Source organism: Schistocerca nitens, chromosome 6, assembly GCF_023898315.1.
Source record: "Schistocerca nitens isolate TAMUIC-IGC-003100 chromosome 6, iqSchNite1.1, whole genome shotgun sequence".
Classification (NCBI taxonomy): Eukaryota; Metazoa; Arthropoda; class Insecta; order Orthoptera; family Acrididae; genus Schistocerca; species Schistocerca nitens.
This window is the reverse complement of record NC_064619.1, coordinates 371,321,552-371,339,437: the sequence shown is the minus strand read 5'-3', so window position 1 is coordinate 371,339,437 and position 17,886 is coordinate 371,321,552. Positions and strand designations below refer to the sequence as shown.

General features: G+C 37.9%; 1 protein-coding gene across 5 annotated transcripts in view; it reads right to left on the bottom strand.

Annotated features, from left to right (window-relative positions):
- The window catches only part of LOC126262587 (peroxisomal membrane protein 11B), a 122,399-nt gene that overhangs the window by 89,204 nt on the left and 15,309 nt on the right, over positions 1-17,886 (bottom strand). For all 5 annotated transcript variants that reach the window (XR_007546744.1, XR_007546745.1, XR_007546743.1 and 2 more), the window contains exon 3: positions 15,786-16,336. Coding sequence is in view for 2 of the 5 variants with exons in the window: in XM_049959325.1 (XP_049815282.1) it covers positions 15,795-16,336 (542 nt within the window). In the remaining 3 variants the exon portion in view is untranslated. The remainder of the gene's footprint in view (positions 1-15,785; positions 16,337-17,886) is intronic.

The following is a 17,886-nucleotide window of genomic DNA, read 5'->3' as shown; positions in this document are numbered from 1 at the left end:
ATGATGCTGGTGTCCACTGGTGAGCTGGTAAATTTTCTTCAGCAACTTTCTATGGCTGATAGTTCTTTCGACAGTTGTTAAGCTGACAAAGGCAACTTCACTTATCTTAGCCTGTTTGAAACCATTCTCAATGTGTTGAAATGTTCAATATCTGACTGCAGCACTGTTTCCCAGGTTGAAAATCAGCTGGTCGAGGAATTAAATTTAATTTGTTAATTTGTTTGAAGACAGACATTCGAAGATCTCCAGACAGTGACAACAATGATACTGGAGGAAAGCTCTTAGGGTTGTCTGGCTACTTACTTGCTTTAAAATAATATCGTCTGAGAGACAGTTGATATATGAAGTAAACATTATTTTCTTTTGTACAGTAGCAAGATGCCTTCATGGCATTTCATTTTAATCACGAAGATAAGCCATCAAATAAGAATGTCATCCTAACTCATGATCCCCTAGAAGATGTCTTTTCTTACAAAGCAGCCCTTTTATTGAAGCACAAACTGAATTTCTTGTAACACACATTGCTATTTTTGAGAAGTCTATTAGTATTCATTACCTTTTGCTGTAATACTACAAATCAAACAGAGCAGAAATCAAATTCTAGATTTAAAGAGGGCTAACTTTTATTTCCTGTTTTGATCATTCTGAATTAAACTTTATGAAAACGATACATTGCTACGCACCACGTAATACCACAATAAATGTTGTGCCTGACTGCGACTCAACATCCCTATAATATGGTGAGTGACAATCTATCCTTTCCATAATGTTGTCATTATTCCATCATGGATTTCCCATTGTTAGATTGAAACATTATATGATTTTCTCACATCACCGTAGTAGGTTAACACTAGCTACAGTAGTTTTCCATAGCACGCTGTAGCAATAACTCAGTATGCTGTTGTTTATGGCAAAGAACAGTTGACATGAATAATTATTTTGAGAGGTTAGCATCCCAATTCCTGCACTAGCCATTGTCCATGCCATGCCATAGTGGTGTAGTTTGCATGCCTCAGTGATACAGATAGCCATACAGTATGTGATTGTACACTGTAAAGTCATCTGTAGAGAGACCTGACTAACATGTGGTTCTACATCTGCATCCATATTCTGCAAAACACTGAAGTGCATGGCAGAGGGTACCAGTTAATATTTCTCCCAATTTATTTCACGCACTGAGAGCATGACAAATAACTGTTTGCCTCTGTACACACTGTAAACTGTAATTAAACCTTTCTCGTACCATTTAGTTTGACAAAATCTGTGCCCCATCGGTTGGAGATAATGTTCACTAAATGGGCCAGCGTGATGCACGAAACAACTGCAATACAAGCTGACATGTGCATAGTTACTACATAGCTGTACACATTTGTTTCAAATGATACTGCTCTTTATGAACAACACTAATTTAATTCTTGTTCCTTAAAAGTAGATATTGTCAACAAAAAATTTAATTACATGAAGAAAAGCTGCCCCTGAATTAATTCCTAGTAGTAAAGTACTTACAACTCCAAAAATTTGTAGTACTGTATAATGTGGTAGTTTTCAAAGCACTGTGGTAGATGTAAAACCACTTACCCTCCATGCATTCCCATGTCATTTCGCTCATGTCGTGTGTTTTATGCAAATTTTGCACAGCCTTACTGCATTTTTTTTTTCAGTTGTCAGATAAACATTTTATGGGCAATGGACCCAATCTTGCACTTTGAGTCTAAGACAGGTTTCACCTAGTGAATGTTTTCTAGGCCTTTCGTAGTCTGGGAATTCGACACTTCTTAAAATTACCTCTGTTATATTTACTTGATAATCAACAACTGTTTCCTCCCTTTAGTTCTATATTCTTATATAGATAATGTATGCTTTCAACAGATCCATAGCCAACTTATTAAAAACACATTTTTTGTATCCTTTGAAGACTTTTTCTTATGATTCAGAAACAGGCCAACGTCTGATCTTGACGATCAATTTCACACATTCCCTTTCTGTATTTGATGATGCATTTGGGCTTCATTGTTTTTCTAATCAGGTTGTCGATAGGTTCAAACATCTTGACACTTCTGTGTTTCAGTAATGTCATATATACATCACACTTGTCTATCTCAGTGTCTACAAATTATTACAACTTCTCCATAAACATTCTCCTCTCTTCAACTTTTTTTTGGCATTTACTATCCTACTAACACATGTTTCCCTGGTGTAATTTTAAAAAGAGGAAGGGGGAGGAAAACCTGTTGTCAAGAAACAAAGTAGATCACTCATTCAATACAAATTTTGGAAAGTCCATGACAACATTCTGTTTGCAAATTCTTAATCCAGACCTAACTCGTTTCAATGGATTAAGTTGTTTATATGTAAAATATAAATGGCAGATATGATACTGCGTGAAGAGTTTGACAGAGCACTGAAAGACCCAAGTCGAAACAAGGCCCCAGGAGTAGACAACATTCCATTAGAACTACTGACAGCCTTGGGAGAGCCAGTCCTGACAAAACTCCACCATCTGGTGAGCAAGATGTATGAGACAGGAGAAATACCCTCAGACTTCAAGAAGAATATAATAATTCCAGTCCCAAAGAAAGCAGGTGTTGACAGACGTGAAAATTACCGAACTATCAGTTTAATAAGCCACGGCTGCAAAATACTAACACGAATTCTTTACAGACAAATGGAAAAACTGGTAGAAGCGGACCTCTGAGAAGATCAGTTTGGATTCCGTAGAAATGTTGGCACACCTGAGGCAATACTGACCCTACGACTTATCGTAGAAGAAAGATTAAGGAAAGGCAAACCTACGTTTCTAGCATTTGTAGACTTAGATAAATGCTTTTGACAATGTTGACTGGAATACTCTCTTTCACATTCTGAAGGTGGCAGGGGTAAAATACAGGGAGCGAAAGGCTATTTACAATTTGTACAGAAACCAGATGGCAGTTATATAAGTCGAGGGACATGAAAGGGAAGCAGTGGTTGGGAAGGGAGTGAGACAGGGTTGTAGCCTCTCCCCAATGTTATTCAATCTGTATATTGAGCAAGCAGTAAAGGAAACAAAAGAAAAATTCGGAGTAGGTATTAAAATCCATGGAGAAGAAATAAAAACTTTGAGGTTCGCCGATGACATTGTTATTCTGTCATAGACAGCAAAGGACTTGGAAGAGCAGTTGAACAGAATGGAGAGTGTCTTGAAAGGAGGGTATAAGATGAACAACAACAAAAGCAAAACGAGGATAATGGAATGTAGTCAAGTTAACTCGGTTGATGCTGAGGGAATTAGATTAGGGAATGAGACAAAGTAGTACAGGAGTTTTGCTATTTGGGGAACAAAGTAACTGATGATGGTTGAAGTAGAGAGGATATAAAATGTAGACTGGCAGTGGCAAGCAAAGCATTTCTGAAGAAGAGAAATTTGCTAACATCGAGTGTAGATTTAAGTGTCAGGAAGTCGTTTCTGAAAGTATTTGTGTGGAGTGTAGCCATGTATGGAAGTGAAACATCGACGATAAATAGTTTGGACAAGAAGAGAATAGAAGCTTTCGAAATGTGGTGCTACAGAAGAATGCTGAAGATTAGATGGGTAGATCACGTAACTAATGAGGAGGTATTGAACAGAATTGAGGAGAAGAGGAGTTTGTGGCACAAGTTGACTAGAAGAAGGGATCGGTTGGTAGGACATGTTCTGAGGCATCAAGGGATCACCAATTTAGTATTGGAGGGCAGCGTGGAGGACAAAAATCGTAGAGGGAGACCTAGAGATGAATACACTAAGCAGATTCAGAAGGATGTAGGCTGCAGCAGATACTGGGAGATGAAGAAGCTTGAACAGGATAGAGTAGCATGGAGAGCTGCATCAAACCAGTCTCAGGACTGAAGACCTCAACAACAACAACAACAACAACAACATGCTAAATACACTTTATATTTTGTAGTACTGGACAATGGTGGGTTCTTTACTTGCTCAGAGAGGAGACCAAGTGGATAAAACAACGCACAAAATATTAGTTTACATTATTACAACATCGATAAGAAAAATTACTTAACTTTTTACAATTCATTTCCATAGGAATAATCATGACTATTTACAACTGTCTCTGAACATTAATGTATCACTTAATACACACACATTTCTAGTCCCTTCACTCCAGCGTACTTTTAACAATAACTTTCACACCGATTTCATCCTAATATTTAGAACACACACTTGGACTACTAGAAAACAATGCTACTGATGTTCACAGACTGGGCTGAGTGGTCCATGCCCAGCCATAAGTAGAAGAACCACTGCAGCTTGCTTTGGCACCTTGCTCTTTGGACAACACCACATATCTATACTGTCATTTACCTTGTGTGTAAATTTCTCATTCCACATGTTGATGATATGTCTTATCTTTCGAAGCAGATCAGTGTTGTCAGTAGTTGCATTATTGTTAAAATATGCTAGGCCTATCTAAAAAGTATCCGACCTTTGGCCACAAAAAATATTTCCAAACCCTGACAGGATTGGGACCCTAATCCCCTTCTCCAAAGTAGGCCCCTTGTGCTTGCACACACTTAGCCCACCGATGCTGGAAACACCTCTGGAAGTTGCCTTTTGGAATGGTGTTCAGCTCCGTTATCATGTTCCACATTCTCTCTTCTCTACTCTCAAAATGGGATCCTTTCAGTGGCATCTTCAATTTTGGAAACAACCAGAAGTCACAAGGAACCATGTCTGGAGAGTAGGGAGGTTGGCAAATGGCTGTAATTCCATGTTTGGCCAAGAAATTTTGGGTCAAGTGGGATGAATGTGCGGGGGCATTGTCGTGATGCAATTGCCAGTTTTTTGCCGTCCATGTCTGGTCTTTTGTGTTGAACTGCGTCACACAGTCTCTGGAGAACATCTTGATAGTCACTGTTTGTCCTTCCAGTACGTATTCGTGATGCACAATTCCATGGACATCAAAGAAGACAGTCAGCATCACCTTTATTTTTCTTCGCACCTGCCACACTTTCTTCAGCCTTGGAGAACTCAGGATGCTTCCACTGTGAAGACTGTCTTTTTGTTTCTGGGTCATACCTGTACACCCATGACTCATCTCCAGTTATCACTGGATCAGTGTTGATGGTGTCCAGAAGGTCCTTTGCAACATCAAAACGGAGGTCTTTTTGTTCCGGCGATAACAACTTGGCCACGAATTTTGCAACTAATCTATGCATGTTCAAATCATCACGCAAAATTGCATGTGCAGAATCTTTACTCACCCCAACCTCTTGGGCAATCTCCCGCATGGTCAAATGACGATCTGCCATCACCAAATTTTGCAGTCTCTCAACAACAACTGCACTCCGAGCAGTTTGGGACCTGCCAGAACACTGGTCCCTCTCTACCGATGTGCGGCCGTTTTTGAATTGGTTGAACCACTTCTTAATTTGTGTTACACCCATCGCATCTTCTCCAAACACCTGCTGAATCTTACAAACTGTTTTGCTTTGAGAATCACCAAGCTCCTGACAAAATTTGATGCAGTGTCTTTGCCAAACACGTTCAGTCATCTTGAAAGAATTGGTAATCTGACGAATACGTTGTGTAGCACCTCACTCAGTGACCGACAGGCAGCTACTGATGCGCTGGAAGGCAGGGACTAAATTCACGTATGGGCATAAAGGTCTCCTCCTTTACAGTGGCGCCACACTATCATCTCTATTTTGCGCGGCAAAATCAAAGGTCAAATACTTTTTAGACAGACCTCGTAATCTCAAAACTTGTTTCAAACTTTCAAAAGGCATTACTTTCTTAAATATCAGCATTTTTACTACTGGTCTTTAGACCAATACATTTTGATATTTGGTTTTCTGAGATGAGCCATCAAAATGCACAGTGCATAGTAAGTCTCCACTTTGTTAATTTCAACAGATTACCGACCACTTCCTGTTTTTTCTATTTGTTTTCTATTATCTAACGTGCAAAGAGGTTTGTTTCCATAGCAAGTATTTTCTGAAATGTGCTGTAAAACCTAATAGAAAGCAGTTATAATAACCCTGGGTTTTCACTTAGATAATTTGAAACAGGTGCTTTTATACCACGAGCCTCAAAATTTTCCAAATGATTGGTGTGTTCTTGCTTTCTATCAAATCCGTAACACACATGATTTTGTTATTGAATTTTCCTCTTCACTATCGCCACACTTTCTACTTTTTACAATCACATGGCTATCGCTGGATTCTTCATCACGAAGTATATGTAAATGCTCCTCTATTAATATTATTTAAGGGTTTAATAAATTTTTCTTCAAAGATTAAAGAACAAAACAACTAGCAAGCTTGTTCTGTAAACATGTAGATTTCACAAACTTTTATAAATTCTCACAGGGTAGTGGTAAGAATTAAACCACAATTGTAACTGACAAGTTGTCTCAAAAGACTCCCAACGTTTATGTTTGGCATGCTATTGTTTCCACAAGTCTGCCTCAAGATATTCATGTTTGGTCCAAACTTGTTACATGAGTCAGACTCGCCAAAGTATGTCAAAGGGGTTTATGCAACCTCGTCCTCATGAGCCCTGTGAGAGTGAGACACAGGGAGTTGTTGCCTATTCCTAGATTCATCATTTAAATCTGATTTGTTCAGTTTCTTTGGAATCTCTGTCAAACTCTCCCACATGTCAAACAAACTGGTGGCCATTCATGGTAGAATTTTGCACGGAGTACAGTTTAACAAATGCTAACACACTTCATTTAAAAAGCACGATAGAAGGTTATATGCATGGAAGTGGCATGGAGGAACCAGGTTCCTGATTAGATCATGTAACACTGACATATTTTGAAAGCAAATTTTAAACTGCAAAACACTTACAGGGGCAGATTTGGACACTGATAATGTATGGTTACAAACTGTAGAATGTGACTGAATAAATTGCCAACAGGTAGTAAATTAAAGAGATAGGGCCAGGATAACTTTAAAAGAAACAAAGGTTGCTGAGATTTTCAAAAGGAGAATTATGGAACAATTACCCAAAACAGGTGAAATAAATATGAGGGAAAGTCAAATAAAATTTTGTGATGGCATTAATAAGGCATATTCAACCTTCTGTGCAAACAAATTTTTCCCAGCTACGGATGAGCAGACAAAGTTTTTGTTGCGGAAACCTGAATTCTGGTTGTTTGGGAACTAGTCCATCTCCAAAATCTCCTATCTTTTTATGTAAATGCCTGCCATGCAATGTTTCTTCATCCAAAGAAAGAGGAAGAAGTCATCGTGTGCAATATTAGGAGAATATGGTACTGCAGCACAGCTTCGCAGGGCATTTTCGTTGGATCATTGCAACTACAAATAATGTGAGTTTTATTCACCAGAAGCATCAACAGTGGTGGTGATTTCTGCTTGATGCTGCTTTACCTCAATAAAGCAAAATGTATCTGGTGAAAAAAAACATTCATTTTTTGAAGTTGCAACAACAGGATGAAAATACACTCAAGAAGCGTAAAGCCACTACAGACAATATGGCCACACATATGAAGAATTTACTACTGTGTCCATTAAGCAGAATGTCGTCCTACCACTCATTTCAGTGCGATGATGCTGCTGCAGAATATAGAGGCCAGCACGTCAAAGGCAAGGCTGTAACATCCACAATGCCAGGCAGGATCTCAAAAGGAGCTGTCTACACAGGAACACCAGGATGGATGAAGTCATAGTAGCCCAACAGTGTTCCTGGCGTCCCACCTGTTGGCTTACAGGAGAAGGGTGCTGTCATTGGGAAATTCTAGCAGGCCCAGCAAGGCAATGGTTGTCTCTCCAGCTCTATACTGTCTTTTAATTTATGAATAAACGGCTTTCTTAATAAGGGATGTTTTCTTGATGGGCCACCATTCAACTCCTGCCACTGCCACCACAGTCCACATCTCAGTAGGGGAACTGCACTACAATCTGACATACCGTCAGCCTAATCCGCCTGCCACCCTAGGGGTCACAAACTGACCTGTACAATAGAGTGAAGCAAAAATTTGAGAGCTCAAAGAAACAGCATGTATGACTGTGTCCTGTGCAGAAAGCCCAGTCACATAAGGATTCAGCAAAACTTTCTCTTTGACAACTTTTCACAATGCTTCACTTAATGTGTACCATAACCTCATTATGTATTTTAGGCAGTATGATTGTGTGACAGTTTGTCCCTTAAAATCAGAATCTGTTGGTATCACACCAGCATCACCTTGCCAGATGACTGTGCCTTCGCCTTTTTCAGTGGCGGTGAATCCACAAATTTCCACTGCTTACTTTGGACCTTTACTTCTGGGTCATACTGACACACCCAGCTGTCCTTTATGATTAGGAAGTAAAGAAGTTATCTGGCTTGGCCTGACAGCTGTAACATTTCCTCTACTGCTGCAATTCGGCAGGCTTTTTGAGTGGTTGGGGTAGGGGAGGAAACTCATGAGTGATGACAATTGTGTTCAGAATGTCGTGGAAGATAATAAAGACCAGTCCTTGACTGGCTTTTTCTTTCTCCACTACTGCCTGCATTGTGATAAACCATACTTTAAGTACCAGGGCCTTCATTCCTCTTCCTATTTCCACTTGTTCAGAGACAGGTGCTCTGCCACTTCATGATTATTATTATTTTCCTTTCTCAGACATTATGTCTGGTTAAAAATGGAAAGTGACGTGAACCTTGATCAAGCGTCACTTCCTTTTAACTGTATGGTATATGTTATATTGCATTTAGGAACTTTCGGGTAATTGAACACGTATCAATAATTACGGATTTCTGTAGTTGTATATATAAGTTTGGATGTAGCTCTATTGCATTGATGTACTGGTGGATATTGTGTGGTATGACTCCTGTAGTTGATAGTATGATTGGTATAATGTCAACTTTATCCTGATGCCACATGTCCTTGACTTCCTCAGCCAGTTGGATTTTCAATTTTTTCTCCCGTTTTCTTTGGTATATTTGTTGTATTGGGTATGGATATTTCGATTAGTTGTGTTAATTTCTTCTTTTTATTGGTGAGTATGATGTCAGGTTTGTTATGTGGTGTTGTTTTATCTGTTATAATGGTTCTGTTCCAGTATAATTTGTATTCATCATTCTCCACTACATTTTGTGGTGCATACTTGTATGTGGGAACGTGTTGTTTTATAAGTTTATGTTGTAAGGCAAGCTGTTGATGTATTATTTTTGCTACATTGTCATGTCTTCTGGGGTATTCTGTATTTGCTAGTATTTTACATCCGCTTGTGATGTGATCTACTGTTTCTATTTGTTGTTTGCAAAGTCTGCATTTATCTGTTGTGGTATTGGGATCTTTAATAATATGCTTGCTGTAATATCTGGTGTTTATTGTTTGATCCTGTATTGCAATCATGAATCCTTCCGTCTCACTGTATATATTGTCTTTTCTTAGCCATGTGTTGGATGCGTCTTGATCGATGTGTGGCTGTGTTAGATGATACGGGTGCTTGCCATGTAGTGTTTTCTTTTTCCAATTTACTTTCTTCATATCTGTTGATGTTATGTGATCTAAAGGGTTGTAGAAGTGGCTACGAAATTGCAGTGGTGTAGCCGATGTGTTTATATGAGTGATTGCTTTGTGTATTTTGCTAGTTTCTGCTCGTTCTATAAAGAATTTTCTTAAATTGTCTACCTGTCCATAATGTAGGTTTTTTATGTCGATAAATACCCTTCCTCCTTCCTTTCTGCTTAATGTGAATCTTTCAGTTGCTGAATGTATGTGATGTATTCTATATTTGTGGCATTGTGATCGTGTACGTGTATTGAGTGCTTCTAGGTCTGTGTTACTCCATTTCACTACTCCAAATGAGTAGTTCAATATTGGTATAGCATAAGTATTTATAGCTTTTGTCTTGTTTCTTGCTGTCAATTCTGTTTGCAGTATTTTTGTTAGTCTTTGTCTATATTTTTCTTTTAGTTCTTTAATATTTGTATTATCTATTCCTATTTTTTGTCTGTATCGTAGATATTTATAGGCATCTGTTTTTTCCATCGCTTCTATGCAGTCGCTGTGGTTATCCAATATGTAATCTTCTTGTTTAGTGTGTTTTCCCTTGACTATGCTATTTTTCTTACATTTGTCTGTTCCAAAAGCCATATTTATATCATTGCTGAATACATCTGTTATCTTTAGTAATTGGTTGAGTTGTTGATTTGTTGCTGCCAGTAGTTTTAGATCATCCATGTATAGCAAATGTGTGATTTTGTGTGGGTATGTTCCAGTAAAATTGTATCCATAATTTGTATTATTTAGCATGTTGGATAGTGGGTTCAGAGCAAGGCAGAACCAGAAAGGACTTAATGAGTCTCCTTGGTATATTCCACGCTTAATCTATATTGGCTGTGATGTGATATTATTTGAATTTGTTTGGATATTAAGTGTGGTTTTCCAATTTTTCATTACTATGTTTAGGAACTGTATCAATTTAGGATCTACTTTGTGTATTTCCAATATTTGTAGTAACCATGAGTGGGGTACACTATCAAAAGCTTTTTGGTAATCAATGTATGCATAGTGTAGCGACCTTTGTTTAGTTTTAGCTTGATATGTCACCTCTGCATCTATTATCAGTTGCTCTTTACATCCTCGTGCTCCTTTGCAACAGCCTTTTTGTTCTTCATTTATAATTTTGTTCTGTGTTGTATGTGTCATTAATTTCTGTGTAATGACTGAAGTTAATATTTTGTATATTGTTGGTAGGCATGTTATGGGGTGATATTTAGCTGGGTTTGCTGTGTCTGCTTGATCTTTAGGTTTCAGATAAGTTATTCCTTGTGTAAGTGTATCAGGGAATGTGTATGGGTCTGCAATGTAACTGTTAAATAATTTAGTTAGATGTGAATGTGTTGAGGTGAACTTCTTTTGCCAGAAATTTGCTATTTTACCTTTTCCAGGGGCTTTCCAATTGTGAGTAGAATTAATTGCTTGGGTGACTTCATGTTGCAAAATAATCACTTCAGGCATTTGTGGTATCATCTTGTATGTGTGTGTTTCTGCTTGTATCCACCGTGCATGCCTGTTATGTTGTACTGGGTTTGACCATATGTTGCTCCAGAAGTGTTCCATGTCTGTTATGTTTGGTGGATTGTCTATTTTAATGTGTGTGTTATCTATTGTCTGGTAAAATTTCTTTTGGTTTGTGTTGAATGTTTGGTTTTGTTTCCTTCTATTTTCACTTTTTTTGTATCTTCTAAGTCATTTGGCCAATGCTTGTAATTTCTGCTTCTTTTCATCTAATTGCTCTATCGCTTCTTGTTGTGAGATTTTACCTAACCTTTTTCGTTTTTTTTCCGACATTTCATTTCTTATAAATTGTGTTAGCTGTCCGATGTCTTTTCTCAGTCTTTCTATTCTGATCTGTAGCCTGTGTTGCCATGCTGGTTTTGTGGGTTTCTTCTGTGTGTTGGTTGGTTCTGATCTCTGCCTAGTGTGTATATTTAGTGTAGTGAGTGCTCCTATATAAACCAGTAGTTGTAACTCTTCCATAGTTGTTTTTTCCATTTATTTTGTTGTGTATGATTGTGTTGATAGTTTTTATTGTTGTTTCGACTTGTGGGTTATTTGGTGGTCTATGCAAGAATGGTCTAATGTCTGTATTTGTGTCTTTGTATTCTATATATGTTAGCTGAAATTTTTCTTCTATATCTAACATCTGTGTCACTTCGTGTTCTATTTGTGCTTGTTCTGGTGGCTGTCTTAACATTTCGTTTTCCTCTGATTGTTTAATTGGTGCGTGTTGTTCTTTGTTTGTTTGCTCTGGGATGTTTGAGCCCATTACTGTATTTTCTTCTTCTTCTGATTGCACATTATTTTGTTCCAGTATTTGTTGTACTTGCTGTTTGATGTTTTCTAATTCTGACTGGGGTATCCTGTTATTTTTGATTATTACACGGATCTGATCAGCTAGTCGTTGTTCTGTTAAAAATTTTAATTCTGGGTATCTGGTAATAAATGTTGTGTATACTTGTGATCTGTATCCAGTTGTGTTGGTTCCTAGGTTTGTTGCTTGGTAATAACAGAACATGAGGTGTCGATTAACTTCATCTGACCATCTCATCCTCTGTCTTTGTTTTCCTTCTAGGGTGGTTGCAGGAAGCATATCCTGCAAAACACCTCTATTTGGATTTAAATCATTTTCCAGTTGGCTAGCAGTGTCGTTACCATTGTGGGCAGGCATAGGGTTCAAGCGTCGTCCCCGACCATGACGGCGCTTGTCCGAGGCTTCTTTAGTTCTGTCCTGAACCAACTAATCACACTAAAGGGGGGTTAGCCCTATTAGTGGTTTGTTCTTTTCGTCGCCTTTTACGACTGGCAGAACATACCGGAGGCCTATTCTTTTCCCGGGCCTCCACGGGTATTATTATTATTATTATTATTATTATTATTATTATTATTATTATTATTATTATTATATGCTCCTTTCAGACTAGTTTATCCACAATAGAAATGTCCATACCACCTAACCACTGTGCCATACAATGGTGCATCACTGAGACACACTTCCATCACCTCAGAAAGGATTGTCCCAGTGTTATTCCCGTCAAGTGCAGAAAAAAAATTTCTACACTAAACTGTATCAGTGAAATGCGCCACATTTTTTTGGTTCCTCGAGCAACATGGTACTGTGGCACAAGGACTTCAATATTTACCAAAACTGTGAACAAGTAACTGCCAACAAAAATTCAATTATGTAACCTTTCTTCTGAGGTCACAAAACTTTGCAACTACCTCTCACACAACAGAAAATGAATGAATAACTTTGAGAGGTGAAATAGTGAATGCAGCAGAGGCTCAAATAGGCAAAAAGACAAAGTGCAGTAACAGTCTCTGGAAAATGCAAGAGATCTTTTATGTAATTAACAAAAGGAAAAAGACCGTACACGAACCAAGCGTGAAGGACTGTAGGCACCTAGAAAATTAGACTGATAAAGTACAAAATGGCAAAGGAGGAATGGCTAGACAAGAAAAGGAAAGCTATGGAAGCATGCTTTGTTATGGGCAAAAGATGTCATCTGTCAGAAAAGTTAAGAAACCTTCGGACAAAAAGAAACAGCTTTATGAATAGTGATAGCTCAAATGGCAAGTCAGTACTAAGGAAAGAAGGGAAGGCTGAAAGGCAGAGGAAATATATAAGAGAGCTATAAAAAGAAAACAAACTTAAGGGCAATATTATGTAAAGGGAGGCAAAACTAGATTTATTTATTTATTTATTCCATGTGATCTGATGGTACACAGTGTGTTGCAGATGTCATATGAAATGAGAGATAATACTATGAGAAGAATTTGACAGAGCATTGAAAGATTTAAGTCAAAGAAAGCCCCTGAAGTAGTCTTAGAGCTTGGGAGTACCAGCCTTGACAAAACTGTGACCTGGTATACAAGACATTCTAAATACCTACTGTCAGACTTCAAGAGGGCTAGCAATACCAATAACAAAGAAGGTCTGTGCTGATGGTTATGAATATTACCTAATTATTAGTTTAGTAAGCTACAACTACAAGATACTAACATGAATTATTTACAGAATAAATGGGAAAATTTCTGTGGTATGTCAGTGTCTATCAGTCTGGGTCCCAGAGAAATGTATAACATGCAAGGCAATGCTGACCCCACTAGTTACCTCGGGGGATAGACTGGAAAAAGGCGGACCAACAGTTACTGCATTTGTAGCTTCAGACAACCGTTTTGACAGTGTTGACTGGAATACACACTAATTCTGAAGCTATAGTGGGTAAAATACAGAAGAAAAATGTTATCTACCACTTATAGAGAAATAAAGCTGTAATTATAAGAGTCAGACGGCAGGAAAGGATTAGGAAGAGTTGAGAAGGGAGTGAGAAAGGGTTGTAGCCTCTCAGACATTTAACCTGTCCAAGTGCTGAAGGAAACCAAGGAGAAAATTAGAAAAGAGAATTTTAGTTTGAGGAGAAGTAGTAAAAATTGAGGTTTGCCAATAATCTTAGTACTTTCGGAGGTGAGTTGGAATTTCAGTGGGGTTTTAAGTAATCTGAAGGCTTTCAGATTATCACAATACCATATTTGGATGAAACTGATGTATTTCTAGGCCCATTTCTATATAGTGCTACTAAACCTGCTTCTTGCCAGAATCACAAAGGCTTATACAGTAAGCACTCAGACTATTGAACTCTAATCTTATTTCCCTCCTTCTTTAATTTTCAGTTACTCTGATTGTTCCTTTCGGCAACACCACTTTGTTCCAGCACATGTTTAACTTTTCTCATGAGAGATCCTTCCCACCATTAAGAAATTTCTCGGAGCATCATTGACACACCTGTGTGTGGAATACACATTCCCCCCACCCCATTTTTCTTTCAACAGTTTCTCAAATCTGATTAGTAATGTGTCTGACTTATTTCAGGTGATGCTGAATGTTTCCCTTAATCATCAATTAAGGCAAGGAAATACTTAACACCCCAAAATGGTTTACACAGGTCCACACATGGTTTACACAGGTCCACACAAATACTAGGTCAATATTTTCTATTTGTATAATAGCAATTCCATAGCCCCCCCCCCCCCGTTCAAGTGCCCTACTGAAGTATTTCCTTGCTCTAATTGATGACATTTCAAGCAAAGTGTTCATCATATAAGTAAAATTCAAGGGCTATTAATAATCATATGCAGAAATGGAAATTAGGGGAACAAATGTACATTGCACACAATAAATAAAAACATGTCAATATCTTGTCACAAATACGTCTTCTGAAATAGTGTGGCCAATTTAGCTGGCAATTTATTGCTACTCTGCTGAATCAGCTCATACATCTCATTTATTAAAGATGGAGCCTTAACTACATCCTTCAGCATATTGTAAGTCTGACATGCCACTAAAGCAAATAAACAGAATGGCAATTTCTATTATTTTTTGTATGACAGTAGATTGGTACTTAACTGTGATGTATTCTCTAAGAGTCATCAGACACATTTATCTGCTGTTTCAGAAGATACTTGCAATATAATTTTTGTAGCATGTACATAGAGTCTGTCCACACTAAATCTGCTTACCACATGTTTCTTACAATGAATGTCCAGTGTCAATGGAGAATGTGCGATTCTTTCCGGTTACACACTAAAAGTTTAGGGTGGAAATTGTGTGCCTACTGAATAGCATGTTACCAAATTGGTCTAATACATAATTGGGTTTAATACATTTTCCCTGGCACTTAATATTAGTAAACATTTGTTCATCACAACTTTCCTGCCTTGTTAATCTCATCTTCCCTGCCTGTGGTGAACTATCTCACAAGCCTGCCCACCCTGTGCTGTCTGCCACCATCATGCAGCAATGCTATTCAATCACTGATGGCATATCCTCTGCATTGGACCTAGAGGTCTAGTGGCAAAACTTGCATGAAAACAAACGAATCACAATATCAAATTCTGGTCAGACCACGTGGCATTTTCAGTCTGCCTTTTACTTAGACTTCACCTCTCAATTACATGAAGATTTACCATAATGACAGAAGGTTCGGATTCCAAATTAAACTTTAGGCTCCTCATTGTGGTAGCATTACTAATGTAGGTTAGAAACTCTCCAGTCAGAAGATGGGATCAAACTGAAAAACTTGCACCAGGTATTTCTGCAGGTAAGGAATGACAGAAAACGTAAAACAAATGAAAACTATATTTCTGAACTTAAGAATTCAGTTTATGATATAAGTAAGGACAATCATCCACTCAAACTAGCATTAACGGAGTTATATGTGTTAAATGTTTGTTGTAAAATTTGTCATATCTACAAAAAAGTTGTTGTGTACATCAGAAAATAAAAATACTTACCGTACTGAGTTATGCTGGTGAAAGCCGGGCGAAAGGATCGACGAGACTTATGATAGCTGCCACTGAAGAAATCACACCAAGTACACCAACTGTACCAGGATTTAATCTGATATAGCCCAGAGCAGACATTGGAATGAAGAAGTCACAACCATTTTTCACTGTGTCAATAACAACATCCTTGTGTTCTTGCACAAACTTAATTACAGATAGTTTATCTGTTGCAGGCTTTCTGTAGTAATCAGGGCTACCCATGCGTTTAAGTCCTATACAGTTATGAGTCTCATATTTCACAATCTGCAGTATCTCATAAACATCCCGCACTAAATTCATGACAATGGAGTACAGCCAATACTTATTTGCAACTTGATTCCATTTGGCACTGTTGATATTTAACACGCCTGTTCTGCCAAACCAAAGAATATGGTCAGCCAACAAGTACAAGGCATTAGCAATTCTGGACAGTGTACAAGTTATCCTCAGGGTCAAATCAGGATATTGCACAGATGACAAAGCCCCGTAAAGCACATCCAAACACCTGCCCAAACGCAACACTGCAAAGTAAAAAATAAACAAAATCAAGAACAATGGGTATAAATTTAAAGCCTCGGTGACTGTTCATGTTTATTACAAAATGGAAAATAATTTAGTTTCCAAAAGTCTAGATTCTCAGGGAGGGAGGGGGGCAAAAGGGAAAAAGGAAAACAAAAAATAGTAATTTTAGACTTTCATCCAGTCCGTGTACAGTTACATGCCAGAATATAATATTAAATTTAAAATTTATGTTATAAAATGACATGCAATTAATAGCACATATTGTAAATATTAACCATAAGGCATTGCAAATGAATCCTACGTTCATCACACGATCATATAAAACCCCTAGCAAAATAAGGTACTGTCAGACCAATAACATTGTATCACATATGGCTGTAATGTAACTGAACAACCTATGCTTAATAGTTTAGTGGCTAATATTTAATTGTATAAAAAGTCACTTTGAGCTAATCTGAGCCCACATAAACACAAAACTGAAGTCCATAAATCACCTACATTTCTAAGCTCAAAGAGTAGCCTTACAGGGCATTAGGCACTGTCTGAATGTATTGAAACTAATATAGAAAATTCTGCTACTATTGCCAGCAATAATGTTCATAGTGAGAGACTTCTTTAGCTTTATGGGACTGACATAGTAGCATGTAGTTAGAGGTACATTTCTTACATGTTGTAAGGATATTTATTCCTCAATTCCCTGGACTACAAAATTATATTCCCATTACCGTGGTAAAATAAAGTACAAGTCATGTTCTGGTCGTATTATCTGATAGGTGTATTTGCAAATCACATGATGGGCATTTATGGGAACAATAAAGATCTGATTAAATTGTCATCAGAGGATGAACTATGCAGGAAGATAAGGTGTCAGTGGACCATGCCAGAATTGTGGCTGTCCGAAACAAATGAGGTATTGTTAATAGCCCCAAAAGTGACTGGAGCATCAGAGCAGACTATTGGCCACATCATTCAACATTACTCCAAGAGAAGATACCATGGGAAATGGAGTGGTATCCTGGAAACTACATCTTGTAGTGATCCTTTTCATATTCATATATCAACCATTGATCAAGTACATGACACAGGTTTCATCAAATACATACATGACAAGGAAAGACACATAACCAAGTGACAAGTGTACATTATACAATAACAATAAAATTCTCTCTAGCTTCCTGCTGCATCAAATGGTTTAAAATCCACAAGATGTCAGCCGAGTACTCCTTGGTCATTGTCAATTAGCGACTGTCTTTTGGCTACTGCTTCCATTCTTATACAACCACACTGCCTTCTGTGACATCAGTGATGCTCACTGCAGTGCCATAAGATAATGTTTTTGTTACACGTCTGCTGTGCCCGCTTCAACCTTCCAATGGCCGGGTCCTAAACTGTGCTTAGATTCACACTGCCATTTTTAATAAGAGTGTGGTCACAAATTTTTTCTTTATCTTTTCTTTATTACACTAGCCCAGAAATTATTAGCCCATGCAATAATGGAGGTCTTGTCAAATGTAATATGATATCCGTTTTTTGTGGTATGTTCTGCTCT